This window comes from Colletotrichum paranaense (genome assembly GCF_030867605.1).
Source record: "Colletotrichum paranaense strain IMI 384185 chromosome Unknown Scaffold_3.1, whole genome shotgun sequence".
Taxonomy (NCBI): Eukaryota; Fungi; Ascomycota; class Sordariomycetes; order Glomerellales; family Glomerellaceae; genus Colletotrichum; species Colletotrichum paranaense.
Window position 1 is genome coordinate 1391875 of NW_026848961.1, and position 26545 is coordinate 1418419.

The 26545-nt window shown below is 55.1% G+C and overlaps 9 protein-coding genes across 9 annotated transcripts; 5 read left to right on the forward strand and 4 right to left on the reverse strand.

Moving 5' to 3' along the window:
- Positions 1-2730: 2730 nt before the first annotated feature.
- On the forward strand, positions 2731-4171 carry CPAR01_04014 (tat pathway signal sequence; the record flags this gene model as incomplete). The annotated part of the gene is made up of 2 exons (XM_060488296.1): positions 2731-3364; positions 3429-4171. 2 exons carry the CDS (start codon positions 2731-2733, stop codon positions 4169-4171), a joined length of 1377 nt encoding a protein of 458 aa, XP_060352502.1.
- A 384-nt stretch (positions 4172-4555) lies between these two features.
- On the reverse strand, positions 4556-4672 carry CPAR01_04015 (uncharacterized protein; the record flags this gene model as incomplete). Its single annotated transcript, XM_060488297.1, has 1 exon — positions 4556-4672. The coding sequence occupies one exon, from the start codon at positions 4670-4672 to the stop codon at positions 4556-4558; it is 117 nt and encodes a 38-aa protein (XP_060352503.1).
- A 1630-nt stretch (positions 4673-6302) lies between these two features.
- CPAR01_04016 (SPRY domain-containing protein) lies at positions 6303-8852 on the reverse strand (the record flags this gene model as incomplete). Its single annotated transcript, XM_060488298.1, has 6 exons — positions 6303-6454; positions 6509-7006; positions 7057-7303; positions 7545-7675; positions 7735-7958; positions 8014-8852. The coding sequence occupies 6 exons, from the start codon at positions 8850-8852 to the stop codon at positions 6303-6305; spliced, it is 2091 nt and encodes a 696-aa protein (XP_060352504.1).
- A 2544-nt stretch (positions 8853-11396) lies between these two features.
- On the reverse strand, positions 11397-12291 carry CPAR01_04017 (uncharacterized protein; the record flags this gene model as incomplete). Its single annotated transcript, XM_060488299.1, has 2 exons — positions 11397-11799; positions 11864-12291. 2 exons carry the CDS (start codon positions 12289-12291, stop codon positions 11397-11399), a joined length of 831 nt encoding a protein of 276 aa, XP_060352505.1.
- A 3665-nt stretch (positions 12292-15956) lies between these two features.
- CPAR01_04018 (uncharacterized protein) lies at positions 15957-16064 on the forward strand (the record flags this gene model as incomplete). Its single annotated transcript, XM_060488300.1, has 1 exon — positions 15957-16064. One exon carries the CDS (start codon positions 15957-15959, stop codon positions 16062-16064), a length of 108 nt encoding a protein of 35 aa, XP_060352506.1.
- Positions 16065-16240: 176 nt separating this feature from the next.
- Positions 16241-17110, forward strand: CPAR01_04019 (uncharacterized protein; the record flags this gene model as incomplete). The annotated part of the gene is made up of 1 exon (XM_060488301.1): positions 16241-17110. One exon carries the CDS (start codon positions 16241-16243, stop codon positions 17108-17110), a length of 870 nt encoding a protein of 289 aa, XP_060352507.1.
- Positions 17111-18538: 1428 nt separating this feature from the next.
- On the forward strand, positions 18539-20088 carry CPAR01_04020 (indoleamine 2,3-dioxygenase; the record flags this gene model as incomplete). Its single annotated transcript, XM_060488302.1, has 2 exons — positions 18539-18984; positions 19041-20088. 2 exons carry the CDS (start codon positions 18539-18541, stop codon positions 20086-20088), a joined length of 1494 nt encoding a protein of 497 aa, XP_060352508.1.
- Positions 20089-20347: 259 nt separating this feature from the next.
- CPAR01_04021 (major facilitator superfamily transporter) lies at positions 20348-22283 on the reverse strand (the record flags this gene model as incomplete). Its single annotated transcript, XM_060488303.1, has 3 exons — positions 20348-20606; positions 20699-21767; positions 21827-22283. The coding sequence occupies 3 exons, from the start codon at positions 22281-22283 to the stop codon at positions 20348-20350; spliced, it is 1785 nt and encodes a 594-aa protein (XP_060352509.1).
- A 1916-nt stretch (positions 22284-24199) lies between these two features.
- CPAR01_04022 (glutamate-5-semialdehyde dehydrogenase) lies at positions 24200-25619 on the forward strand (the record flags this gene model as incomplete). The annotated part of the gene is made up of 2 exons (XM_060488304.1): positions 24200-24500; positions 24571-25619. 2 exons carry the CDS (start codon positions 24200-24202, stop codon positions 25617-25619), a joined length of 1350 nt encoding a protein of 449 aa, XP_060352510.1.
- Positions 25620-26545: the final 926 nt, after the last annotated feature.

Here is a 26545-nt window from a genome sequence, read left to right on the forward strand (position 1 = left end):
ATATCTTTTTATTTTTTCTCTCTACTACACTATTTTTCCCTCTCTTTCTGCTGCTACTGCTGCTGCTGCGTTTTCTGCATTGGATCATCCCAGCGTTTTTCTTGCTAGCGGCGCGCCACGGCTAGCGGGTCCGTAGGTATCTAAGTGGGACTCCGCTGCCTCATTCCAGGTTGTGCGGTGGGTCCATCCACCTCATGTTTCCAAGCTGCCGTCCATCTCCATTTCGTCTCACTCACTCACAGTCGCTCATAGTCACAAATTCACGGTCTTTTCACAGACAAGAACTCAACTCAATGGATAGAACACACAGACTCTCCAGTGACGGCACAGACGAATGGAGTGCAGTAGTCGATAACTGCATACTGCAGCATCGTGGCTCACCTCGGGGCTACTCCTCGGGGCGTCAAAAAGGGGGAGAGAGACATCAAGTCCCGTGGCACCGCCGCGAGATCAGGTATCCGTACGTCAGTACCATTCTCCATCCAGAACAAGACCCCAAATGCCTTTCCAGTTTCGGGTTCCGAGGGGCCGTCTAAACGAGCTTCGCGCGGCCCCCATACGGATACCCGCAACCACCACCGTGACCACCCCCATCCCATCTGCCCATACTTGGCACAGCACCGCCTCCAAGCCTCCGTCGACGAGTTCCAGCCAACCGGGCCGTTGTGCCACTCTCTCCGCGGGCGGGCGATCTGTATCGTCCTGTGGGATTTGTAGCCACTCCTCAGCTGAAGTGGGATCATCACGGTTGACAGCGGTTACTAAGCGCAAAAGGAAGTTCGGCAAGCCACTCGAAATGCAAATGGAACAGCAACAACGCAACAACGACAGCAGCCCAACCCACGACCCATCAGCAAACCAGGTGCGTACCTAGAGCCGGACGGCGGCTGTGTGAAATGAGATTTCAATGGGTGGATTTCTGGTTGGCTAGGGCCGCTTTCTCCTTGTTGCACCATCGATCCGACTCCCGGGCCCCGTACGCATGTCCCCCGTCCCGCCTTGTGTCTCCTGCAGGTTGCATTTCTCTTCTTCCTATTCGCGCAGATAGATATACGTGTATTGTGCTCATGATGCTCATCGCTGAGGCATATCCAAGGAGAATGACCCACGGAGGAGGGGTGTCGAGGTGTTTCTCTTCCAGGGACCAAGTCAGAAATAGTTTGAAAATTCCCCGTCGTAGCATCCAAGGGTCACGATCCCAGCAGGGACCCAGATAGATGTCTTGACCTAAACAAACGAAATGAGGATGGGCGGCAAGTGTTGAGCCTAAAACTCTGTTTTTTTTTTTCTATTACCCTTTTTTTCGATCTTCCTGATCTACCTCTCAGCCTCAATGACGATGGTCTTCGATGACCATTGTCCATGTTTTTCCAGCTTGCCGGATCTTTGTTTTGCAAACATGACGAACAGTTTGGATTTCTCAGATTCCAAGGAGACAAAGGCGCGTCCAGCAGGGCCATCCTGCACGCGCGTCCGTCCCCGCCACGCCGGCACAGGAGCCGGTGATCGCCAGGGATATCCGTATAGGGCCCCCGGTCCATGGTTTTCTGCGCTGTCCTTTGCCGCAAGCCACAGCCGCAGATATGCAGTGGTACCGTAAGGTAGTCGGTCTGGTATGGATGGGTAGATGGAACGGCGCGTCCATGACTTGACCTGCTGGCCATCTGTTGTATCGGGATTGTTGGTGGGTTACTTCCAGTCAATGTCTCTCAGTCTCTTGACAGCCTCTCTCAACATGCCAAATACAGTCACCTGCTGCCTGCTTGCAGTATACGCACAAAACAAATGTGACAGATAGGTTCCAATGACATGACTGCGTGACCCTGTCGAGCTGGAGCTGCCGATGAGATGACCAGCAGGGACCCGGCACATCCCCAGCGATCCTCGCAGCAGCTTCCGGTGTTGGTGGGTCCGTCTTGATGGGGCTCTGTGCTCCTGGTATCCACTACCAACCTGGCTAGGTAAGGTAGCTACATGGGGCCCGGTACCCCCTGCCAGTTTGGCGGTAGCGCCGTATGGGGCCTGGGCCACCACCCCTCCAAGCCTCCAAGGCGTGCCGCAGGCCGCAGGCTGCAGAAAGAATGTCTGGGCCACCCCGGGAAAAACGAGGAAGGAAATACACAAATATTATGTCATAGCTGGACGTAGCTGGACGTGTGCGAAGTCTCGACAATTGGCACCAAGGTCCAAGGAAATAATCGTCTCCTCTAGACTCTAAACTCTAGAATCCAGGCTCTCGTTGCTGGCTGGCGCAACATTGGCAAACGACCGCACCTTTCCTCTCTCATATGTGAAATTCTCGACCATTTCTTTCCGCCTCCGCCGTTGCGTGACGAAGAGAAAAACGCCTCGAAAAAGAGTATACTAGGCACCCTAGTGTGCTTCTGCTTCTCGGCGGTATTTTTTGCTTGGGGATCGTCATCGAAACTCTCCTCGTCCGATAACCGTTTTTGGCTTCTGTCTCCCGTCTCCCGTCCCTCGCCCAACTCAAATTTCTTTCCCCCGAGGGTCGCACTGTGGTCATTGCGTCTTGCAGCCATCCCAGACTCTCTCGAAGTCTACTCCCAGACCTCGAATAACATACAACCATATCGAGCCCGCGAAACCACCCCTACCTTACCTTACCTGACCATTCCCTCGAGAAGCAACAACAACACCACGATTTCCCTTCCCTTTCCTCGCGGCCACTCCACCAACAAAGTCCTCGCCAGAGAGGCTGCCTCGCCCAGCATGACAGGACCACTCTTTGCCCTCTCCCTCGGGCTCCTATCCCTCTTCACAGCCCAAGCCGCAGCGCAGGACCAAGTCAGCACGAGCACATTCACCCTCTCCAACACCGACGACGTGACTTTCCTCTCGGGAACCAAGACCGTCGCAGTCACCCAGCCCAGGACCCCAACGGGTCCCTACGCAACCTACACCTCGAGAATCACCCTCACAAATGGAGACCTGTCGACCATGACCGGGACCATGACGGTCACCGGCAACGTCACGCAAACCACCACAAATTCCGTGGGCCAGTCCGTCGTCATCATCTCGGGCCAGACCTCCGTCGTCACCTCCACCATCACCGGCACCGGCACCGATGCCAATGCCACCCAGACCGAGACCGCACCCGCCGGCCCGACAAACACACAGCCCTGCAACAACTACGTCGAGTTCTGCGACCGCAAGTACAGCAACGTCACCGAGGTCGGGTGTCACAACTCCCCCTTTGTGCGCCCCGGGAACTCGGCCTCCAACCAGGCTCTCGATGTCACCACTCAGCTCAACGACGGCATCCGCTTCCTCCAGGCTCAGATCCAGTGGCCCACGAACGGCACGGTACCGCACTTTTGTCATTCTTCCTGCGATATCCTCGATGGTGAGTTTTCTCTCAAGACAAAAGCTTCATTTTCAAAGAGCCAGTAGCTAACCTTGTTCCGCAGTCGGCCCCATCACCGAATGGCTCACCACCGTCCGCGAATGGGTCGCCTCTCACCCGTACGACGTCGTCACCATCCTCCTCGGCAACGGCAACTACTCCACCCCGGACCTGTACGCCCCCTTCATCGAGTCAACCGGAATCCTCCAATACGCCTACCAGCCTCCCTACCTCCCCATGAGACTCGAAGACTGGCCCACCCTCTCCCAGATGATCTTGGGGGGCAAGCGCGTCGTCATGTTCATGGACTACATGGCCGACCAGCAGAAATTCCCCTGGCTCCTCGACGAGTTCTCCCAAATGTGGGAGAGCCCCTTTGACCCCATGGACCGCACCTTCCCCTGCACCGTCCAGCGCCCGCCCGACCTCTCGCAGGAAGCCGCCCGCGACCGCCTCTACCTCATGAACCACAACCTAAACGCAGAGTACAACATCTTCGGCGCCTCCATCCTCGTCCCCGCCGTGTCGTTGTTGAATTCGACAAACAACGCCACCGGCAACGGGTCCCTCGGCGGCGCGGCCCAGAACTGCACCCGCGACTGGGGGTTCCCGCCAAAGGTGCTCAATGTGGACTACTACAACTACGGCGACCCCGAGGGCTCCGTCTTCCAGGTCCAGGCTAAGATGAACAATGTCACGTACACGCGCGAGTGCTGCGGCAAGGTTACCGGCGCGTCGCCCGGCCGGCCGACTGCCTCGGCATTGGTGCTGGGTTTGGCTTTCGCCTGCGCCCTGCTGCTGGTCTAAATGGCTGACGTAAAGTTTTAATGTCTTTTGATAAATTTCCGGTTTCACGCAATGGAAAGCATGTCTGGCGTTTTGGGGGGCTTGCTTAATGCATAGACGGCTTACATGGAGGCCAGAGGGTATTTCACCCTGGTAAATTGTATGGTCATTTTTGGAGGCATGATTACTTTACAATAGGATGCTGTCATGCGAGGCTTGCCACTGCATATAAAATACAACTACTATATTGACTATGCCAGAATCTTCGTATGTTCATGAAGTTGACATTAGCTGCTGCCAGGGGATGGTGGCCATGACTGATTGACTCCTCTTTGGGAGAATACGATTGTGAACCTGACCAACTCATAACTAGACAACTACATGGCGACCACAGAAGAAGTCTTATCAACATTCGACTCCGAGATGATCATGACGAGATACAGATACCTGCCTCCTGACAGCATCAATGAACTTGGAAGATTGGCTATTTGAAACCCAAATTCTCCCTTTTTTTTCCCCCATCACAGCAAAAAATATCTTTGGGCATTCATTGAGCCCTCATTTCACATCACAGCCCAAAAACTATTTCCCAGGCGTGCAACAAGGTTTGAGTAAGAATCCAAGACCACCGTTGCTGGTCTGCTCTCCATGCCCTCTCCCTGCTCGTCACGTAGATATGACTTTCAACCGGGAAGAAAACCCGAATGCCAATTTTGATCAAAGTGACTTGTTATTGGATCTCCAGATCGCCCACTGGATAGGGGGACAAAAGCTGACAGTTACGTTACCAGCGCAAAAAGTATACGTGGGATCTATTGTCTTTTCTCTATAAACACTCTCTACTCTGAATACATGCCGAACGAAGGGATGGAGAAGGTAAGCTGTATCAGGAGAAGAGAACCAAGAGCAGACGGTTGAAAATAAACACATCTCCTAGAACGAAAGATGATGGATCTAAATATCTAAATCGCCGCCAGATCATAGATAAGATGGGGGGGGGGGAGACTAACAAGGTCCTCTCACATTAAATTCAGTGCCACACCATCGCCAGAGATCGAGGCTGCCCCTTGACAATCTAGATATCGACACTTAAACCCACCCGGAATATACACCAAATCGAAGGGGGGGAAATACACAGATGGAATATGCACCAGACCCAACCCAGGACCAGACAGACCTCCTCCCCCCTCCCCCCCTCGCCTTGCCTCATATCCAAATCTCCCCCCCCTCCTACCTCAACCAAGCCCAATCGATCCCCCGTGGTCGAGCGGTATAACGCCCTGGTCCGTTAGTACAAAACTTGGTATGAAATCTCGCGAAGCTCTACAATTCCAGATTTCGTAAGGTGCCCCGGTTCGATTTCCGGACTGGGCACCTGAGCTTTTGGCCTTTTTCTACCTTTTTTCTTGTTTATAGATACCCTTTTCACACCTTGTTCTTTTTCCAATTTCTCCAGGCGGGAAGGAGGGCACGCCCGCCCGCCTATTTGATAACCCTCGGCAACCACCTCAGTCTTTCGATAAGGTACGTACATGCCCCCGGCTCCCCTTGTTTTGCGAGAATCCCCCCCCCCCCCGGTCGACGTGAAATGCTTATACAAAATACACTACCGAGAGGGTGCTCTCATACATTGATAGTAGCCGGGTTAACAAACATCTTCCTCACTGGGACAAAATGTCTCAAGGTTGCCCATATCACACAGATCTCGCACGTAAGGAATCACCATCGTACCGACAGCATCCAGAAACCACCAGGCCTCTACAGAAAAACACCCAAAGTCATTGAGAATGTATTTAGTTGTGTAGCGGCGTCGTTTCCACCCAAAAGGGGAATCCGACCTGCCTATGTAAGACTCAAACCCTTTCCTCTGCCGCATCAGCCAATGCAAGAATCCATCCCCCGCAAAATAAACCAGGACAAGTATAGTCTCTCCATTCCCACTCCAAGACGAAGCCTGACGCCAATGATATGATCGTAAGAAACAGAACCAAAAAAACCGCGCACAAGAGTGGAAGGGGGAGGCGCGTCTTCTAATAATTCACACATGGACAGCGAAGGAGGGAGGTGGTGGAGTACCATCTGTAGATTTGCCCCTGGAACAAGTCTAAGCAGCAAAGTAGCGTTGAGGCTGGCTTGTGATTACCGCCACCCTCTAAAAAGGCTGGGACTTTGGGATATCTTCGATGACATCCTGTAAGGAAACAAAGGCGCCTGGTCCGCCATTTTCCCGCAGATCATCAAGCAGCACGCTTGTCTGGGCGTAGACCTTTTCGAGCGCAGCGCGAGAAGATTTGCCCAATGATACTGTATGACGTTAATAACTAATCAGCATACAACCGGTGCCACGGAAAAACTCACATAATATCGCAGAGTTGAGCTCCTCTGCCACTGCAAGTCGACCTTTCCTATCCAGCAGGTGTGCAACGTCCTTCTCCTTGAGCGGGTTTGCGTAGGCAAGGAGCGCGTAGATGTCCGCCAGGTGCTTCGTCACCTCTCGCCTAGGGTCGTTCTTGAACTCGGCGTGAAGCTCCTGACCGTAGAGCAGAGTTGCTATCTCGAGCTCGTTGATGTCGACAGTCGGTTCGTTGGAATCCTCAGTGTCCATCTGATCCCAAGCGCCGTTCTCGTTGCCATTAGCATCGAGATCCATCGCGCCCAGATCACCGCCATGGCCGTTGCTCTTCTTGGACTCTGACGCAGCCCTCATCTCAGCCGCCGTTCGGACCATCTCGATGAACTTGCGACAGCGCAACCGGAAGTAAACCTGCTCGTTATCCTTGAGAACTTGGGGATAAAAGGCGTTGGTGTGCTTCAGCGCCCTATCAATGTCGCCTTCCAGCACAGCTCGCCTAATTCCTGTGTGTTGTCAGCATATAGACGACTTCCTCGCCAGAAACTTGACGTACTTTGCCGCTTGTTGGCATGCTCGTCGTCCTTAACATTGATTCCCTCAATGGGAGCATTCGGGTCGAGACTGAGTGCCTTCTTTTCCGCGTTAATTTCCTCCGCGAATGCCCTCGCAGTTTCCACATAACCGTCATGCTGCAAGAACTGAAGGACGAGCGCCTGTATCAGTTCTGTCTCGTTCATCGCTGGCGCTAAGCTTGCTGTACTTGTTTCCGAGATTTCCCTCCGGATACGTTCCTTTTCTTTCTGTGGTCCCAGAATCGTTAGTGATGTTTCCCTCAAGGCTAACGAGGATCCCGTGTATTGACATCGGAGTCAGACACTGATGCTGTATATCCACAGTAAAGCACGGCTGACAAGTGCCAATAGCGCGTGTTACTGAAACTCGAGACAGAGAATAATCGGAGGCAGAACAGCATGGCAGTAGTAAGACAACCAGAATGTAGAAACATGCGGGAGTAGAGGTGAGGGAAAGGACAAAACTGACCGTCATCATGCCCTCAATGTCGAAAACAAAGGGCGTTTGACCAAAGTTGACACGAATGTGCTCCCCTGACTTCTTGAGACCAACTGTTGGATAGAGGCTACTGCCCTTTCCAATTTCGCGGAAAGCGGTACCTAGAAAAATGAGTTTGTCATCAATAGGAGTGAGGGACTGGGCTGCAATCCAGACATACCCAACATGTGGCCGTTCTTTGTGAAGAAGGCACAGCCAGTGCGGAAGTTGACACCACAGCCGATCACATCAGATGCAGTAAATGGAGGCCCATAGTTCTTGCCGCCATTCTGCCCAGCGTAACAGTGTCCATCGTCGCTGTGGTAGCCCCACGAGTCTGGCTCCCAGCCCGGGGGTCTTGAGAGGGCCACAGTCTTGGCCGAGAACCCGATGCCAATCGTCATGCTAACCAATCGTCAGAATACTCGTCACAGACCCCACACCAGAGGTCATAACCTACTCATCTCTTTTGCCTGACAAAACCTGGACTTCGAAATAATAGATACCGCACTGCGGAGGCATCGGGTTGTCCGCACGTATACTGAACGCCTCATGATCCCGCTCCGTCTGGCCCCGGGGCCCAATGTAGCGAACTTCGAGCCCATCTGAAAGAATATCGAGAGCACCGTACTTGTCGTCCCTGTTCCACCTCGTAGGTAGTGGGGTAAACGCCTCATCGTCCTCGAATGCTGCAGTCTTCTCGATGACGTCGTAATTCACTCCTCGGTGCGAAGCCGGCTTACTGTGAAGACTGACGCTGCTCGCGCTCGTCGTCAAGTTTCCACCGGGCTGTGCCTGGGCCGTCTGGGACTCCTTCTGCGCCTGTACCTTTGCAAAGTGCGCCTCCTCTAGCCGCTGTACGTATGTCGATCCAGTCAAATACGATGGCACGAAGAAACCGCCGTGTCCGCTTGCGCCGCCTGGCCCTCCGTTCTCGCCCGAAGGGTTCGCCATAAACATATCAAAGACCCTCGAAAAGGACGGCAGATTGTTGGCGCCCCGCGACAAGCGCGCAGACGTGCCATTCAGACTGGCGCCGTTCCTGTCTGCGTCCATATCGCCGCCCCTGCTCGAATCGTGGTAGGCCGAGGCCGGTTCGAAGGTGATGTCGTCGGAGTTGTTGAGGATCTGAGAGATGACCGAAGTTCGGCCGGGGTGGGAGAGGTAGGGCGGGTTATAGTTTGGTGGTGCTCCGGAAGCGACTGAAGCGTAGGAGAAGCGGCGCGGCAGAAGACCAGAGCTTCCCGTAGGTGTGTTTGATTCCGTGTAATGTGCAGAACCATGGAACGGGTTCGTCATGGTGAGGGGTCGAGGTTCGTAGAGGGGTCGACCAGCTCGCGCACCCGTGACGTCTCGTACGCAAAGAGGAGCTTCGCAATGCCCTCGAGAAGCCGCAGTCCGAGCTTCTTAGGATGAGGTGACCAGTGGCAGGCGTGTCTCTGTCTGAGTATCGAGTGATTGGGGTCTCGAATGGGTCTAGAAGGGTGGTCGGTCTGAGTGACGGGACTCGAGTCGGGGGTCCAAGGAGCAATCGAGTTCGGAATTGCGTGCTAAGACGGAGGTTCAGATCGGTCGAGAGGCACTACTATGATGTGGGTGTGGAGATGGTTTGCCAGGTAACGGTGAAGTGCCTTAGTCAAGGTTCATTCCGGTGTAGCAAAGGAAGTGAAAAACAGCCGCACGAGACGAGTCGTTCGGAGGAGGAGGGGCTAAAATGCTCCGCTGGACAGCTCGATTATCATGATAACGCAGTGATGAGAGATCGGAAGATGGGGGTTGAGTGAGGTCAGGTCGGGGTGCTATCGCTATGTGGAGTACGTGAGCGGCACACAGGTGACAGCGTGAGGTGAGGTACCGGCAAGGAGCGGGATTGCTGGCGAGGTACCTTACGTGAGTCGGGGAAGAACAGGGCCAGGCAAGGTTGTTGTTGGTGGTGGACGGAACGTGTGGAGTGTGCAGGTGCGGTACGATGCGGTGCAGTGACGAAGGTGAGGTCCAGCGCGCGGACAAATGATAGGCGCCCCCAGGTTCAGATTGGAGAGTGGCCTGGTGTGCTGGAGGGTTTGGTATGGCTGAGGTGAGGTGCAGTGCAGTGCAGTGCAGGTCTGGGCTGGGCTGAGCTGCTTAGTTGGGTTGGCTTGGCCATGTTCCGCCCGAGCGTGTCCCACCCGTCGTCCCGGTGCAAAAGCCCACGCCGCTACTACCTATGAAGGCATAGACAATCACGAGAGCAGGTCACTGTGAGAGGCTAACCCGCCAGTTGAGGCGCCAAACGGGGTAGCCAGTCGCAGCTTGGAGCAGAGCAGCCGCAGGATCCCCCCTACTGCAGGCGAGGCTTGTCAGGGATCATTGGCACGGTGCTATCGGAGACTAGCCTGGCCAGTTACTGTGTAGGCCGTAGACTCCAGACTCGAGATATCCGTAGAATGCAAGACTCAAGAGTGTGCCCGTGGACTGTCGAGAGCAACCTTAGAGTGTGTTGCGCTTGTCTTGGAAGCGAAACACGCGGCTCCCCAGAAGGAAGCATCTCCGGATTGTGGTTCGCATTATGACGGGGCTGTTTCTGCAGGAACTGGGTCTCTGTTACAGTACCTAGGTGAATAGGTAGGCGGAAACGACCTGGCCATCATATTTGATACATTGATGAACAAAGAAGTCCTTGGGTACGGTCGCCGAGGCGGCGTTCGTTGCAAGCCTTCAAAGAATGGGAATGCAAGTAGAAACGTTGTCGTCATGCAGTCAAGGAAACACTGTGCTCCGCTGCCGGGGAACAGCGGCCAACGTGCCAGCCACAGCCTGCCAGGTGCCCAGGTGCCTGCCTTTCCATCCAGGTTGTCTGGACTCCGGCGCGAGTGCTCCAGCTCTCCACCTTACCTAAGCCAGATCCTCCACACCCGACCCGACGCTTACATAATGTCACGTGGCCGGCACCAACCACCAACGTCCCTTTTCCCGGCCTCCTCCATCACAAAGAGGCAAACGAATCTTGATGGGGGAATCATGAAGGGAGGGACCAGTGCTTTTTTTTTCCCGCGCACTTTCTCCCGATGGTGGGTTCCCACATGTCTCGCTGAATCGCATCAGCAACCTAACGCCCATCCATCCGTGCCTACCTTCCCTCACCGACAGTCACACCCAGTATCTCCATCTCCATCATCACGGTTCTACGATGCACTTGGTCCAAATGAGTAAAGAGTAGGTAAGACGCTGACCGCTGCGGCATGGCCAAGGATTGCACCAATTATCATGTGCAGTGCATACATACTCTACCTCTTCGGTTTCCAGCCTCCACGGTGTCTTCATCTTTCCCAACCAAAGCTCCTCAGCTGAGAGAGCACTTTGCATCCATGCCTCATCTCCGGTCCAAGTGGGACTTTTCACATCCGAGGGTCTCGGCAGTGGGCACAACCTTACCAACTAATCCAGCTGGCTCCCTTTTACCGAGTCGGGCCACCTTCAATCACCGTGCATTGTGCACTCAAACTGAGTCGAACGCTTATGAACTGGTTGGAATGGCATCAATTCTATAGCCGATAGTCGTACCATGCATGCGCCAACTTGATAGTATACACTCTGTGCCTGCCCAGGCAAACGCCGTAATCCCCATGGCAGCTACCGCGCTGAACCATGATATTGTGTTTCCGTAACGCCGGCGAGCTAATGCTCCGTGATGACTCCCATCCAAAAACTGCATCGACCATTCAAGCCTTGGTCAGATGTTGCAATCATTTTCCCTCTTGATCCTTAAAACTCCCAAGCTGTTTGGAACATGTGTCGAGGGCCCTCCTCGACGTTCCAACGAGCCCAAACACACAAGAAATATCGCAAGCAAGGACGCAGCTACTACGCGGCAGAGATGGCCATTGGGGCCGGAGAGCTAGCAGGAACGCTGCCGGGCGCGCTCCGCATCTCGACGTCGGCGCCGCTGTTGACGGCACTATTGGCGTCGCTTTTAATCTGATCATTCTCCTTGTTCTCCTTGGTGCTGCTGTCGGCTGAGGCGGCGGCAGAGTCCTCAGTGGTGGGCTCGGGCACGAACTTGGGCGGCGCGGTCCATCGAGGAACCTCCCAGACGATACCTGTGAAGCTCTTGAGGACGAAACCGCCCCTCGCCCATTTGCGGCAGGGTTTGCCGCTTCGGTCGAGAGCTCGAAGGCCGGCGTTGATGGCACCTTGGTTGGCCTTGGGACCCAGCTTATGTCCAGCAGCGCCACCACGGGCATTCGGGTCGATGGTTCCATCCTCACTACATGATATCATTAGATTAGCAAGGAGTCAACGTAGGCAGCGGGCAAAATGGGTATACACACAGTCTCGCCTTCTTCTTGGGGCCAGGCTTGCCGCGGACCTTGGGCTGTCCATCAGGGCCGAGACCATTGGCAGCACCAGCACCACGCTTGGTACCCTTCTTCTTGACTCCCTCGGTAGGAGGACCCATGGATGTAGGTGCTGGGGTTCCATCGCCAGCGGGCGTGCCGGGATTTGAGTCGGACGCCGTCTCGCCATTTGCGATGGCAGGAGCTGCCAAGGTGGCCGATGTGGCGGGAGAATCTTGCGCTTCTTGAGTCTCCTTGTTTCCATTCGTCTCCTCAACATCCATCTTGACGGGCGAGTCTTCCTTTACATAATCGGGATCAAGGGTCCGCTTCAATTTATCGGCGTCGACAGTCAGGGTGATAACGAGGCCGCCCTTGCCTCCATTGGACTTGCGTCGACTGACGGATGCGGTAGGTGCCATTTCGAGATGGATTTGGGCGTGTTGTGTGATGATGTATTGGGTGGTGAGGGCGAGGTTTGGTCCAGGGCGGAAAGGATGGGTGAAGAGTTGGAAGATTGGCGGCGCGGCGTCAGGAAGCTTAGTAGGTAGTAATGGCTTTGTCGGAGATAGCTGCTTTGATGGATGGGGTGGCGGACGGGCCGGGGATCCAATGGGCCACGAGTTGTGATCTGGTGGGTAAAGGACTGGGCAAGGTTTTGGGCGGTGGTGCGTGTTGGGTTGGTTTTGGTGGTGAGCTGGAGCAGTGCGGGTTCAGGTTCTCCTGGGTGCGGTGCGGTGCGATCTGTCTCTCTCGTGGGTGGCAGATTATTTCGCGTCGGCGACTCGCACAGTCGACGGCGATGCGAGGCAAGGCGGTGATGGCGATGGGGGTTTGGCGATGGATGGAACGGGAGGGTGGAAGGGTTGATGAGAAGGGGGATAGAGAGAATTTTTATTTTATGGGGGAATCCATCTGGTAAGTTTGGCGTCTCATTTTCGAGAGAGCGCCAGAGCAGGCGGCGTGACAATAAACGGTTCTCATGCTGCCTGGGTTGGGTGCGCGGTGGTGCTGGGTGCGTGGTGCGTGGTGCTGGGCTCCCGTTTCTCTCTCACCCACGCTCAAGAATTGACCTCCAGCTTTCGCTTCCTCTCGCGCACCTGCCACCAGCGCCGCAGTTGTGGGTAAGCGAAAGGAAGACCCGACCAGTAATCTGGGGGGGCCGTGACCGGAAAGGGATGCACGGGTGGATTTTTCTCCCCCTTCCAGAAGTACAAAGGTACATACCATACATCGGGGCACGCAGGATGTATACATCCATCCATCCAAGATCTCACCCAAGGTGAGGTCCCTCAGAATCCAAGGGAAGCCGCAAGGTAAAGTTTCGTTCGTCCTCGCCATCCAAGGATCTTGGGCCTTTGTGACCTAATCATGGTTCATGGTCCAAGTACCTAGTTACCATTTTACGTGCAGCTGTCTGGGACTCTGGGCATCCTACCTACCTACGTTAAGGTACCTTAAGGAGTACGGAATATCCAAGCACAAACACTCATGGAAGGGTAACAAGGCAAGATACGTACCCCGGCACCCTCCGTCCGTCGGCCGGGGGCCATCCACGCACCGCGCTCCCTCACGTCAATCAATCCCGACACCAGGGCCACCAAAAACGTGGACTTTCCGTGCTTGCTCTGGCTTACCTAGTAGGTGGTTTGACGATGCGTGTGGAAGGCATGCCGGGCTATCTGTCTTGCTGCATTTTGCACCAATTTCTTTGATTGTGCCCTTCCAAGTACCCCTTTCCCCCATTTCGCCATCTGACCTCCTGTCATCTCAGGCTTCAGAAGGACGTTCGGGATGAGAATGGAAGCTCACCTCAGTAATATCCACTCCAGACACACACACATGCACACGCACACACCCACCACACCTTCCTTCCTTCCCCCTCTTCCCCCCTTATTGCCTTCATCTCTTCTCGTCACGACCGTCCGTAATGATTCCCGTCCTTTCCCCGGCCCAGTTCTTGACTTTCCCTCACGTTCTGCGCATCTCCGTGCCTCAGGCGGACGTCCATCATCTATCCCCATCCTCCCAACCATTCATCCCGACTCCTTCAATTGCCAGGCCAAAGGCGAAACACTTGACTTTCACACCTCGCGACAAGGTCCAGCAGTCTATTACCCATTTAGGCAACGCTTGACTCGAAGATTGACGATAGAACGCTACCTTTGCATCTCTCCACACAATACGTTCCCAGTAATTCACCAGCTGATGATCCATGACCCTTTCAGACTTTATGTACTATCGCAGATTATTTCCCTCAGCCTTCAGCTCCATGACACAATCAGCCCGCCTTGGTCGCTGGGCATTCGGCACATTATCTCATCCCGCTCATGAGCGATAGATGCATCCTGCACCACGCTTCCAGCACATTTCATCTTCCGACCTTTCCCACGCGGTACTATTATTTCCAGACCAATTGAGAAGGCTGCCAAAGACTGCGATTGCGAATTTGTGCGAAAACGCCATGCAAAAATAATCACTGCGGGATCTACGGGTTGTCCGTACTGGCGGTGGCACGAATGGGTCGGCGAGCGAGGATCAAGGCGATAGAAATTCAAGTCTCAAACTAACAAATCCTCATCAGATCCAATGGGCCCAGGTCTGCGCTTGGCTGGCGCACTACGTACGATACTTGTCCAGGTCGGCCCAGAACTCTGAATTGGTGATGGCGACCTGCAGGCTTCCGGCCGAGCCTGGAATCCCCTTGGATCCCTCGTTGGGGCCCGAACCTTAGTCACCCTGGCATCTCTCTTGTCATCATTTCGCCTTCCAGAAGCAATCCGTGTCCGCCGCATCAGAAGACCATGGACGCTGATGGACAGTTTTGAGCAAACGAGGTGACGAGCTGCGTATTCTACTTTATCAACACCAGTAGTCATGATAGGATGTGCCTGATGCCATTGCACTGCATGCGCTGTGAGGAAAGGTCCAGCAGAACGACTGCCAGGCCGATCCGGGATGGGCACCTTGCGACCGCCGATTGCCTGCACCACAACCAAATGGGATCCTCTACGGGCTTTGATAAGAAGGGTTGATTGCTGGAGGCACCTCCCAACCAGCCTTCCTCATTTCGACACTAGATAGGTCACGAACGAGGGCATTTCACGTCCCACGATGCACTTAGACGGACTGTTTAGTTCAAGGTTCTTCTGGCATCATGAATATTCAGCGACAAAGATACAAGTATGCATATTATTACATCAGCCTCTCGACCAACTGCGTCCGAGAGAACCTCGTGAGACTGGACCTCGGGAAGCCCTAATAATTGAAAAAAAGGGGGCCAGCGAGAACTTCCGCGTCTGCCGTGGCCTCACTTCCCTGTCAAATGGGTTCGAAAAAATGCTTCCAACCCCAACTTCAATCCCACATGGCGAGAGCCAATCGTGCTTCGAGATCCCAAACAACCCATCCCGAGACCAGCAGAAGTGGAAGGCCGGGTGGTGCAAGCCTGAATGGAAATGAGGTCAGAGCTCAGCTCCGATCAACCTGTACAAAAACGTACAATGCCACACGAGTGAAGGAAGAAAGGCTCCCCCGTTTCACAGCACGCCGAACCTGGTCATCGCCAGTCCAATGATGCTTCTCCAACGAAGTACCATTCAACCGGCGTGTTTCTAGCCTTCAACCACCTGGCAAGCTGTTGGTGGAAAGCATCTGGTGCCAGCAGATACCTGAGAAAGGCAAGAAAGTCAACCCGTACGATGAAGTAGATTGCGTCGTTTCATCAGATCCGTGCAGCCGCTGTCGACTATCATCAACGGCACCCCCCAAGGCCAAGATTTATGCGGTCTCAACTGCCTTCTCAGGATGATTGAGCTGCTCCGGGTGCCGAGTGTCGCCCGATAGCGGATCATCGCCACTGACAGGAAGCGGAACCTGCATCGTCACCATTCCAAAGCCAAGTTTGTGCGTGCATCCTCGAATTCAATACCGCGCGTGCAGCGCTCCACAACCAGGAGAACATCTTCCGGCGGCGGCACATTCGTCACCACGGCCAGTCTAGCCGTGCGATTGTCTCCTCGTCCCGATCAACCATCGCCGCCGCAAGCCACGGAAAAGACCAAAGAAGGGGATAGTGACCCAAATTATGGATTGTCCGATTTGCAAATTACCTACTTTAGTATTGGACGTCGATTCTTGGAAAGACACAAGCGTTGTTTCCCCTTACTCACGGCCGCCGTTGATCCGTCAATGACCGAGGGACGATTTACCTTTGGAATGCATATGCATCAGCGACCATCGAACGGTCTCTGGAATGCGTTGCCATGTTTACACTATGTGCGACGCCACCTTGCTATATCATGAGCTCGAGAAGTCTCGAGACCTTGTTTGAGAGAGAAACCATCTCTTACTCACCTTAAACATTCCAAGATGCATCTTATCAGCAAAATTCTTTATGTCTGCGTCGCTTTACACGTCGCCTTTCAGGGCGCGTCCGGCGCAATTCTCCGGGGACGAACCAGCGATGCCGATTCTAACCAGCTTTCAGCAAGTGATTTTCAAACTCTGAGCCAGGCCGCGGAGGATCTGAACAGTCAGCTGGACAACTTTTTGAGAAACTGGAGTGGTGGTCACCGTAAACCCGAAACCGAGGAAACCACAACCATTGTCAAGCGGCAAACCAGTGGCCTCTCGATATCTGCGCAAGACCTTCAAGATCTTTTGAAGCTCATCCAGTCCATCGAGCGGCAGTTGGCGGCGATCATCTCTGGCAGCACCACGGCAAGCGGGACGGTGGCACCGGCTCCGTCAAATACTGTCAACAACCCTGGGCCGGTTGCTTCTTCGTCACCTGCCAATCCAGGTGTAAGTTCTCCTACCCCCAACCCCGTTCTAACGAACACAGGAAATGGCGGGCCGCTCACCACGGCATACGGGACGTCCGTCTCGACCGGGACGAGATGCGTAACGACCATCACTCAGACCTTTACCGAGTATGTCAATGAGGACGGAACGACAGCCGTGCCTGGGGCTCGCCGATCAGTCGTGGACGACGTCGAGGTGGATGCCGAAGAGGACGATGAGCCTTGGGTCACTGCCACCGTACCTCGGGACACTGAAGAAGACGATGAGTGGGAGCCCTGGGTCCAGTTCGACGGGACTACTACCGAGGAAGACGAGTCCGATGTGGGCTTCACGACGCGCGATTCCTGGACGGAGCTGGGTGTTAAGCGTCGTGATCCGCTGGGCGAGACCAGTGGCCCTGGGCTCCTCTTCGTTCGTGACGAAGAGGGAATTTGACGGCGTCGCATGGCGTCGAAAGGTAGGCTTGGTCACTCAAGTGCGCAGATCGACTTGGCTCACAGTTCACAGTACATGATGATTGAGAGACCGTCCACGGACGACGTTGAGAATGGGCAACGACACATTATGATGGACGAATTTCGGATAATGATTTCCACGACTTATTTACGACATTCATTTGGCATGAGAAGCACGAAAGCATGAGAAACATTTGGACGGAGAAGAATGCAAGTAGAGATAGACATGTACGCTGTTTTTCGGCATCTCAACTACCAGAACGGCAACGGCTGGGAAATTCTTGGATCGGGTTTTGTGTATCGTACCGTACCTTCAACAGGCGGCGGGCACACTGGATGAAATTACTATGAAATGATTAGACGGGCACACTCCTTTCAATGCAACACTACGACTTAAAATCCCCTTATCTTAACAATTATCAGTCTCGTTTGTGTGTGAAACCTGTTAGTGTCTCAGTCCAGTTCAGTTGAAGGGGGAAAAAAAGAGTCCGGGTCCGTGTGCCAAGAGGCCGGAACGGTTCCGGCCACGCCGGCAATAATCGGTCAATAAGTGGGGCTAGAGAAAATCAATACTCAACCACCGCTCCAGTCCCCAGCGCGCCTGCACCGGACCTAAACTCGGCATCTCCAACAACAACAACGCCGATAAAAAGTTTTGCCTCACGAAAAAGGAAAGGAATGCATGTAAGGTCATCAGGGTATGATACACGATGTGGGCAGGATCAAGGGTATGTGAACCAGTTAGGTGCAGCGGTATTGTGCTTATCGTGGAGTGCAAGGGCTTGGCCAGCATGAAAGAGACGAAGATGGTGGGAGCGAATCTCGGGTCTGGGCTATCTTGATGACCCCGTGTGACCAGAGATTAGGATGATATGACAAACAGAAATAAGGGAACGGACTGGACGGGACGGACGAGACGGGCGGGGGGTGGAGAGAAAGAGGGATTCGTGTCATGGCCGGAGGTGCAACCCCCTCACTTGAGGCCGGAATCGATTCCGGCCACGAACTATATACACGGCGCCGAGTGGCGGCAGGTCAACGAAACAAACTTGAACTCCAACTCATTCAGCACTCTTGCATTGAGAAGCAACTGAGAAAGCTTGACTGGAAATTATTTGGCATTGTTTTGCGAATTTTCCGCACATTTTTACATACCCATCTCACTTACACGCATCTTGGTGAAGCTCATCTTGAGTTCGACTTACACCAACCCAAATCCCAATCATTTCCCACTTGCCCAGACATCCATCCCGCACTTGCACACACATAACCACACCATCATCACTTCGTAACCCACATCCACCAACCCGCACTTACACACATCTCCCCCAACCCATTCCATCCAAACCCACACACACCCATATACCCCTATCTATCCCCGCGTTTTCAAGCAACCTTATCCATCACAATGGGCTCAATCGACTCCACCCCCTTCCCCGTCCTCGACGACCCCCGCGCCTCCGACACCTCCCTCCCGGCCTTCATGGTCTCCACCACCCGCGGCTTCCTCCCCCGCGGCGATCCCGTCGCCGTCCTGCCCGCCGAGTTTGCGCCCCTAGAGGACATTCTCGCGCGTATGCCGGTCAAGAAGCTCGACGGCACACCGGGTCTCCTGGCCTCCTCCAAGCTCGGCGAGACCGTCGACGCGACGTTCCCGGACCTGACGGACGCTATTGACCAGTACAAGGAGAACTTGCCGCTCATGAACGCGCTGTACCGCGACTACTCGTTCCTCGCGTCCGCCTACCTGCTCGAGCCGTGCCACGAGCGGTTCGTCCGCGGCGAAGGGTACGGGCTCGCGAGGGATGTGTTGCCCAGGAACATTTCGATGCCCATTGCCCGCTGCGCTGAACTGTAAGTCTTCTCTCCCACACCATTGCAGTATCCCGCATCTGACATCCGTCATAAAGCACCGGCTTCAAGCCATGGATGGAATACGCAGGCTCCTACGCCCTCTACAACTACCGCCTCGAGGACCCCTCAAAGGGCATGGAGTACTCCAACATCCGCCTCATCCGAGCCTTCGAGCACGGCCTGGACCCGACCTCCTCCGAGGCAGGCTTCGTTCTCGTCCACATCGACATGGTCAAGAACACGGGGCCCCTCGTAAAGGGCACAATGGCCGCCCTCCGCTCCTCCGTGCCCACCACCTCCCCCGTCCCCTCTCTGGACCGCGCCGCCCTCAACCAGGGCCTGTCCGAGGTCCTCGCCGCCCTCCGCAAGATCAACAACACAATGGAGACCATGTGGGACAAGTCCCGCCCGCAGAGCTACACCAGCTTCCGCACCTTCATCTTCGGCATCACCAGCCAATCCATGTTCCCCAACGGCGTCGTCTACGAGGGCGTAAACGACGGCAAGCCCATGTCTTTCCGCGGCGAGTCGGGTGCCAACGACTCCATCGTACCCCTCATGGACAATTTGTTGCAGGTGCCCATGCCCGACACCCCGCTCACCGAGATCCTCAAGGACTTCAGGTCCTACCGCCCCAGCAACCACCGCCAGTTCCTCATGCACGTCAAAGACCGCTCCCTCGAGGTCGGCCTCAAGGACGCCGCGCTCTCCACCAAGCTCTCCGCCGACAGCCTAGGTGCCGAGGAGAAGGAGGCCGTCAAGGAGTCCCGCCGCCTGTGGCTGCATATTCTGCACCAGGTGCGCGACTTCCGCTGGCGGCACTGGTGCTTCGCGCGCGAGTACATCCTCAAGCGCACGTCGCACCCGACGGCCACGGGCGGGAGTCCCATCGTCACGTGGTTGCCGAACCAGCTCGAGGCGATTTTGGTGGAGATGGAAGATCTGTACGGGGCTGTTGGCGGTGCCAAGGGGGAGTGGGATTTGGGCGAGGAGATGAGGGATGTGATGGACCTTGTTGCGCGGCAGAAGACGACGCTGAGGAAGGAGGTTGCCAAGTATTGTGCTGAGAGGGGGGTGAACACCGTTCTGCAGGCGGATTCTTGATGGGTGGGTGGTGGTGTGGTGATTGGCGTGAGAGGGGAGAGAGGGGGATGGAAGACAAAGGGAGTGATGATAAGCTGCGGGCGCAAGGACATGGTAGAGAGAGGCGGTGTGATATTGGCTCGTCTCTCCGGAAGCATATACAATTTCAAGTAACAAAAATTTATTATTTTAAACCTCTATAACTGCCTGCCCGCTATCGTCATTCTGTCATTTGAATGCGACTCTAGGGGGCGCAAGACAAACAAATCGTAAAATCTCGTCATTTGTTCAACGCCGCGTCCATGCTCTTCCTCCACTCAGGGGCCTTCTTCCTAAGGGTCCAGACACAGATATAGCCCGACACCCAGGCAAAGATACCCAGTATCGTAAAGAGCCACCCGTTGCCGATGGCGTTAATCACGGGCTGCGCGGCAATCGCACCAATGCAACTGAAAATGTTTCTGACAAAGTTGTTCACCGCCACGCCTCCCGAGCTGCGTTTGGGCATGAATTCGGTTAGCATGGTCGTGGCGGCGCCACTGGTGGTCGAATGTTAGCCGGAGCCGGGATGAGATAAGATGCAAAGAAACCGCCTCAGATATCATTGGCGAGAAAGGGAAAAAAGACTTACAACACGAGCATCGAGCTGGCGCCGAATGTAAACAGACCGATACACGGCACAAACCAGAACAGGCCCTTTTCCACCACCCAGCCGTAGTAGATGAGCGAAGCCGGGTACACCGTCGCCGCGATCCAGATGTTCTCGCGCATCCTGTCCTCCGGCAGCAGGATCAATTTCCCGTCGGCGTCGTACCGCCCCGCCTTACGGGCCTCCCTCGCCATAATGACGTCGAGCCAGCGGCCTCCCAGGAGGGAGGCGAGGAAGTAGCCCAGGCCGGCGGGGAAGTAAAAGAGGCCGATGATGAGCTCGCTGAAGCCGTAGGGGGCTTGGGACAGCGTGGCCTGGACGGAGATGTTTACGACAAAGAGGGCGCCGAAGGTGACGGCGGCGAACCAGACTGTTATGGCGACGGGCGGGAAGCGGAGGTATAAGAGGACGGAGAGGGGGTCGATGAAGGACTTTTTGAAGAAGGCGGCTGCTTTTTTGGAGTGGACTTTTACGGATTCCGTTGTTTTTGTTCGGGCGAGGGCATTCTTTTCGATGCCTTCTGATGCGAGTTGAGACTGTGATGCCACGACGGCGGCAGCAGGTCTGGGGCGCGCGAGGGTCTCGGGCAGACAGAACAGGATCATGACGAGGACGAGCCCGCCGTAGATGGCGAGCGTCCACATGGTCGACTGCCACCCGAACCGCTGCGCCAGCGCGCCGCCGATGATGGGCGCGAGCAAGGGGCCCGTGAGGGGCCCGAGGTAGAAGATGCTCATGGCCCGGCCGCGCTCGCGCGGCTCCCAGATGTCGGCGATGGTTCCCGCGCCGACGGCCTGGACGCTGGCGCTGGCGCCGCCGGCGAGGAGGCGCATGACGATGAGCATCTCAATGTTTACGCTGACGGCGGAGAGGATGGAGAAGAGGACGAAGAGGGTGAAGGAGAGGAGGTAGATTGTGCGGCGGCCGAGGGTCTCGGAGAAGGAGGACCACCAGAGGGGGAAGATTGCCATGGCGAGCATATAGAATGCTACCGAGAGGTTGGTGATTGTGGGGGTGACGCCGAATTCTTTGGACATTTCGGTGAGGGCGGCTTTCGTTTGTGAGTATACCTGAGATTGAAAGGTAAGATACATGAAAGGTAGTACTCACGATAAAAGATGGACGAGCCCATGGGTGAGACGGCCGCGGCGAGAGCGATGATCAAGGTGATTGTCCATTTCGTCTTGTTGGTGTAATGACACGGGTTATCCACTTCCGGGATGGTGGTGAGCTGTGCGAGAAACCCGCGCCGTTTAGACCGGGCGACGATGGAAAGGGCTCGGGAGCGGGTGGACGAGGCCCGGGACCGCGTTCTCGCCGGGGCGTTGCCGGCTGCTGATGGGTCCCCATCCTCTCCCTCCACCTCCCCGTCCCCCTCCGAGTCGGCATCGGCATCGGCCTTGGCAGACTTGCGGGACCGGTCTCCGTTCCTCCGGCCAACCTCTGTGATCTCATCTTCACTGTCGCTCGATTGGCTACTGCTGCTCTGTCCCTCACCACGGCCTAGGTTTTTGGTTTCTTCCGGCGGAAAAGAATCCTTTTCAGGATCGTGTGATGTGGTGGTCATCTTTCTTTCTCTCTTGATGAGTCTTTTTCGCCGACTCGGTGCCGATGTGGATACGACAGGTGAAGGGCGCGAGAACTCAATGCCAGACGGAAAAGCTCACACGGCGATCCAACAAAACCGCCTTGGTATGGCAGAGAGAGGGAGAGGAAAGTAAGGTCTCGTCACTTGATCTTCAAGACTCCGTAAAGCCAAGCAAGTAAAACAATAGAAAGAAAGATGGTAGAGGATCAACCGTCACAAGAAGAAAAAATGACGACAAGGAAAATTGCCGGGGACCTGGGCCGTATTATGAATCGGGTGTTGTCCGGCTTTCCCACCCCACACCACACCCTTCCAGGGCTGGTCGTGTGTCCATGATGGCGGCTAGCCGTCTTCAACCCAGAAACGTGCTTGTCGGCTACCGCTACCGCTACCGCTCCGCAGTGGAGTGGATCGACACCGCGCTCGGCTGTGGGTAGCCGATGCTTCGAGCGCGAGGGGAGAGTAAGATGCCTCGGCGGTGTTTGTCCTGTATGGTGGATTAGTTGTAGGTATGGCGAGCTTTGGTAGTATGGTGCTTCTCCCTCGTTTAGCGGAGTGATCGAATGGAGCACTTGCGACTATGAGAACTTGAGAAGACAATCCCCCAATTCCCATCGAAAAGGTAGGAAGATCGGCACTGGCCGTTTAGTATTGCCGTCTTTGGCCCTGTTTCCGGCTTGTTACCGCTTAGTCAAAGGCGCGAAAGGCGTCCATCGGCAATGGGGGGATGTGGTTCATTGAGCTAAATGGGGCATGCCCCGAATCTTTTCGGCTCACTTCTTATCGAGGGTCTATTTCTTATCAGGCGGAACGGGTAGCTCCCGCCGCGGAATGGATCCCTGATGTCTCTGAGAGGGTCGGAGGAGACTGTCCAGGCCTGGTCTTCGCGGAGTGCATACCATGTACCCAAGTCGCGGTCGCCCGCATGCCTGGGCAGTATCCCGTCGTGGGTGAAGGAACACCTAAAAGCAGAAGGTTCTTCACACACAGGGAGGTGAGATGAAGGGCGGATGAACCGCGCAGTGAGCCAGGTTGTTGAGAACGGGGCAAACCTGAAAGATTCGACAATGGCTGACGTTGCCTCAATGTACCTCGGCTTGGAGGGGGACTGTCGCGGAATGTCCGACAGTGTAGGAGATGGTTGCCAGCCATCCATGACTCGAGCTTGTTGGTAGTTGCCAGTACGGAGTAAGGTGGCATTATATTCAACTGTTTATAGAAACCGAGCCTAAACTTCAGACATTTCGAGAGAAGTGACTCAATGTTGGATCGAGACCAAGAGAGAACAAAAATCCAAGAATGTTCGGGGCACGGATAGTGATAGTGACATTTCCCAGGGCAACCAAGAGAGCGGGTCAGGAACAAGACTTTTGATCCCTGTTCCAATGGCTGAGCCAATTACAAGACCGAGAATTGAGCTGCCGAAAAGAGGTGAGTAGTCATTACCATATTGAACGAAGAGGTTCATACTAAGATAAGTGTGTAGTTGAAAGAGACTTGAATTTCTGCCTCTGGAACAATAAGGTTGCTGAATTAAGTTTATCCATGTGCTATTGGAGTCTGGTAGAGTCGCTTCAACTCAATTAAACAACCTTTACTATTACCCTTCTGCGCCCAGTCCAGTCTCACTCACCACTTCTGTTCCCCTCCGAGTGCGGGGCTCTCCAAATTTTCATGGCCAAACATGCTGCCCGCCGAGTGGCGCACCGCACCATAAACCACCTCAGTCTAATTACAGGCCCAGCTGTATCGAGCCGCCAATTGACTCATACCGAACTCACCTGAGATTGTAAGTGTAGACAAGTCAATAAGTCTTGCACTTCTACTTTTACTCTAGTTGAGAGTGTCAAACTACTACACACAACTTCATTGGACAGGAAACCCATCCCCTCACCATGTCCCTCACTAACGCCTCCCCCGTCGATGCCGCAAAGGGTGCGAAATCGGCCTCTCACATCCTCGCGACCCTCCCTGCCGAAGCCCGCAACGATGCCCTCACGGCCATCCACGCCGCTCTCGCCGAGGCAAAGGACGACATTCTGGCCGCCAATGCGCGCGACCTAGAGCTCGCTCGCAAAGCCGCCGCCGATGGTCAACTGAGTCAGAGTCTCGTGTCCCGCCTGGACCTAGGCAAAAAGGGCAAGTTTGAGGATATGCTCAAGGGTATCTTGGACGTGAGAGGTCTCGAGGACCCAGGTATGTACTCACTCACTTTACCTCAATTCACAAGCACAATAGTCATTCAGTATTCTGACTCTCAATATAGTTGGCAAAGTCACACTCAGAACCAAGCTGGACGACGGCCTCGTCCTGGAGAGAGTCACCTGCCCCATCGGCGTCCTCCTCATCATCTTCGAGGCCCGCCCCGAGGTCATCGCCAACATCGCCTCCCTGGCCATCAAGTCAGGCAACGCCGCCATCCTCAAGGGCGGCAAGGAATCCACAGAGTCCTTCATCGCAATCTCAAAAGTCATCTCCGCCGCCCTCGACAAGTCCCAGGTGCCCAACCCGGCCGTCCAGCTCGTCACCACCCGCGACGTCATCCCCCAGCTCCTCGCCCTCGACGACTCCATCGACCTCGTCGTCCCCCGCGGCTCCAACGAGCTCGTGCGCTACATCAAGGAGTCGACAAAGATCCCCGTCCTCGGCCATGCTGACGGCCTCTGCTCTATTTACCTGACAGACTCCGCCGACGCCGAGATGGCGGCCAAGGTCCTCGTCGACTCCAAGACGAGCTACCCGGCCGCCTGCAACAGCGTCGAGACCCTGCTCGTTCAGGAATCCGCCCTCGACTCCGTCTTCCCCGCCGCCGCGGAGGCGCTAGTCGCGGCAGGCGTCACGCTGCACTGCGACGCCAAGTCCAAGGCCGCTGTCCAGTCCAAGATCTCTGGCGACGCGGCCTCGAAGATCGTCGATGCCAAGGACGTAGACTACGACACCGAGTTTCTCTCCCTCGACCTCGCCGTCAAGGTCGTCTCGTCGCTCGAGGAGGCGGTGCAGCACATCCACGCCCACGGGTCCAAGCACACCGAGTGCATCCTCACCTCGTCGTCCGACGAGGCCGAGCGCTTCATGGCGGCCGTCGACGCCGCGGGCGTGTACTGGAACGCGTCGACGCGCATGGCGGACGGCATGCGGTACGGCTTCGGCACCGAGGTCGGCATCAGCACCAACAAGATCCACTCGCGCGGACCCGTCGGGCTGGAGGGCCTCATGATTTACAAGTACAAGATTCGCGGCCAGGGTCAGGTTTCGTTGGCGTACGGTGAGGGAGAGGGCCAGAAGCCGTTCAAGCACGAGAAGCTGGCTTTCTAATGGAAAGGGGAGACTGGGTGTAGACAAAAGAGAAGAAAAAAAAAAGCATGGGACCAACGGCGTTAGGTAGGCATTGTGGGAATCACGAAGGAAACGAATGAAGAGGACAGAAAAGAAATCCAATGATCTATCTGCGTTATCTCTCTGAATGTTATTCCCTCTGCTCGTTCGCAGTCCGAAATGTCACTCGCAGTCCGCTGCTGAAATCGGCCCCACATTAGACGGCCGATATGGCCGGTCCGGTGTTGCTCCATTGGCCGGGCGCCATTCCACTTCGTGTTCCGCTCAGCTCTGTCACAAGCCAAACTTAGATTTTGTATTTCATTGCTCTTCTGCAGGTCTCCCAAGCGCTTCTGAAGGAATCTCTCGAGCATAACTTGGCAACGCCTCAACTCCATGTGCCGAAGTACTGGTAAGTACCTACCTCAGGTCTGTGGTCTTTAGTGTAGTCAAGCCCATCTACAATGTCTGCAAGAAACGACATCTATCAAAAGCTCAAAGGAAGTGGTTCATCCCCTTGGACACGCAAATTTGACAAAGTTCTTGAGGCTCAGAGAGCGGCATGAGATTCCCGAGAAATGGAATAGGTATAGAGGCAAAGGACCAATGGTAGGGCGAGTCGCCGTTGGACGTCTCTAAGCGCCGCCCCTCTTCACCTGACGCCGAAAAGAGTTAGAGACTCTCTCCATCGCGCTGGGCAAGCCCCAAACGATTGGACGACGGTCCAACATCGAAAGCTCACCAATACAACTGCCCTACCACTTTACCACAGCTACCACACTTATTCCCATGCAGGCCAACGGGAAGCTGGGGGTGCAGGTGGCGGCGATGCGGCCACATTTCATGGCCATGACAGGGGGTGGGGTTTCTGGCGGAGCTTCTTCCTGCAGCTCAGCAAGCTTGCCGGGATTGCTCTGGCGCGTGGG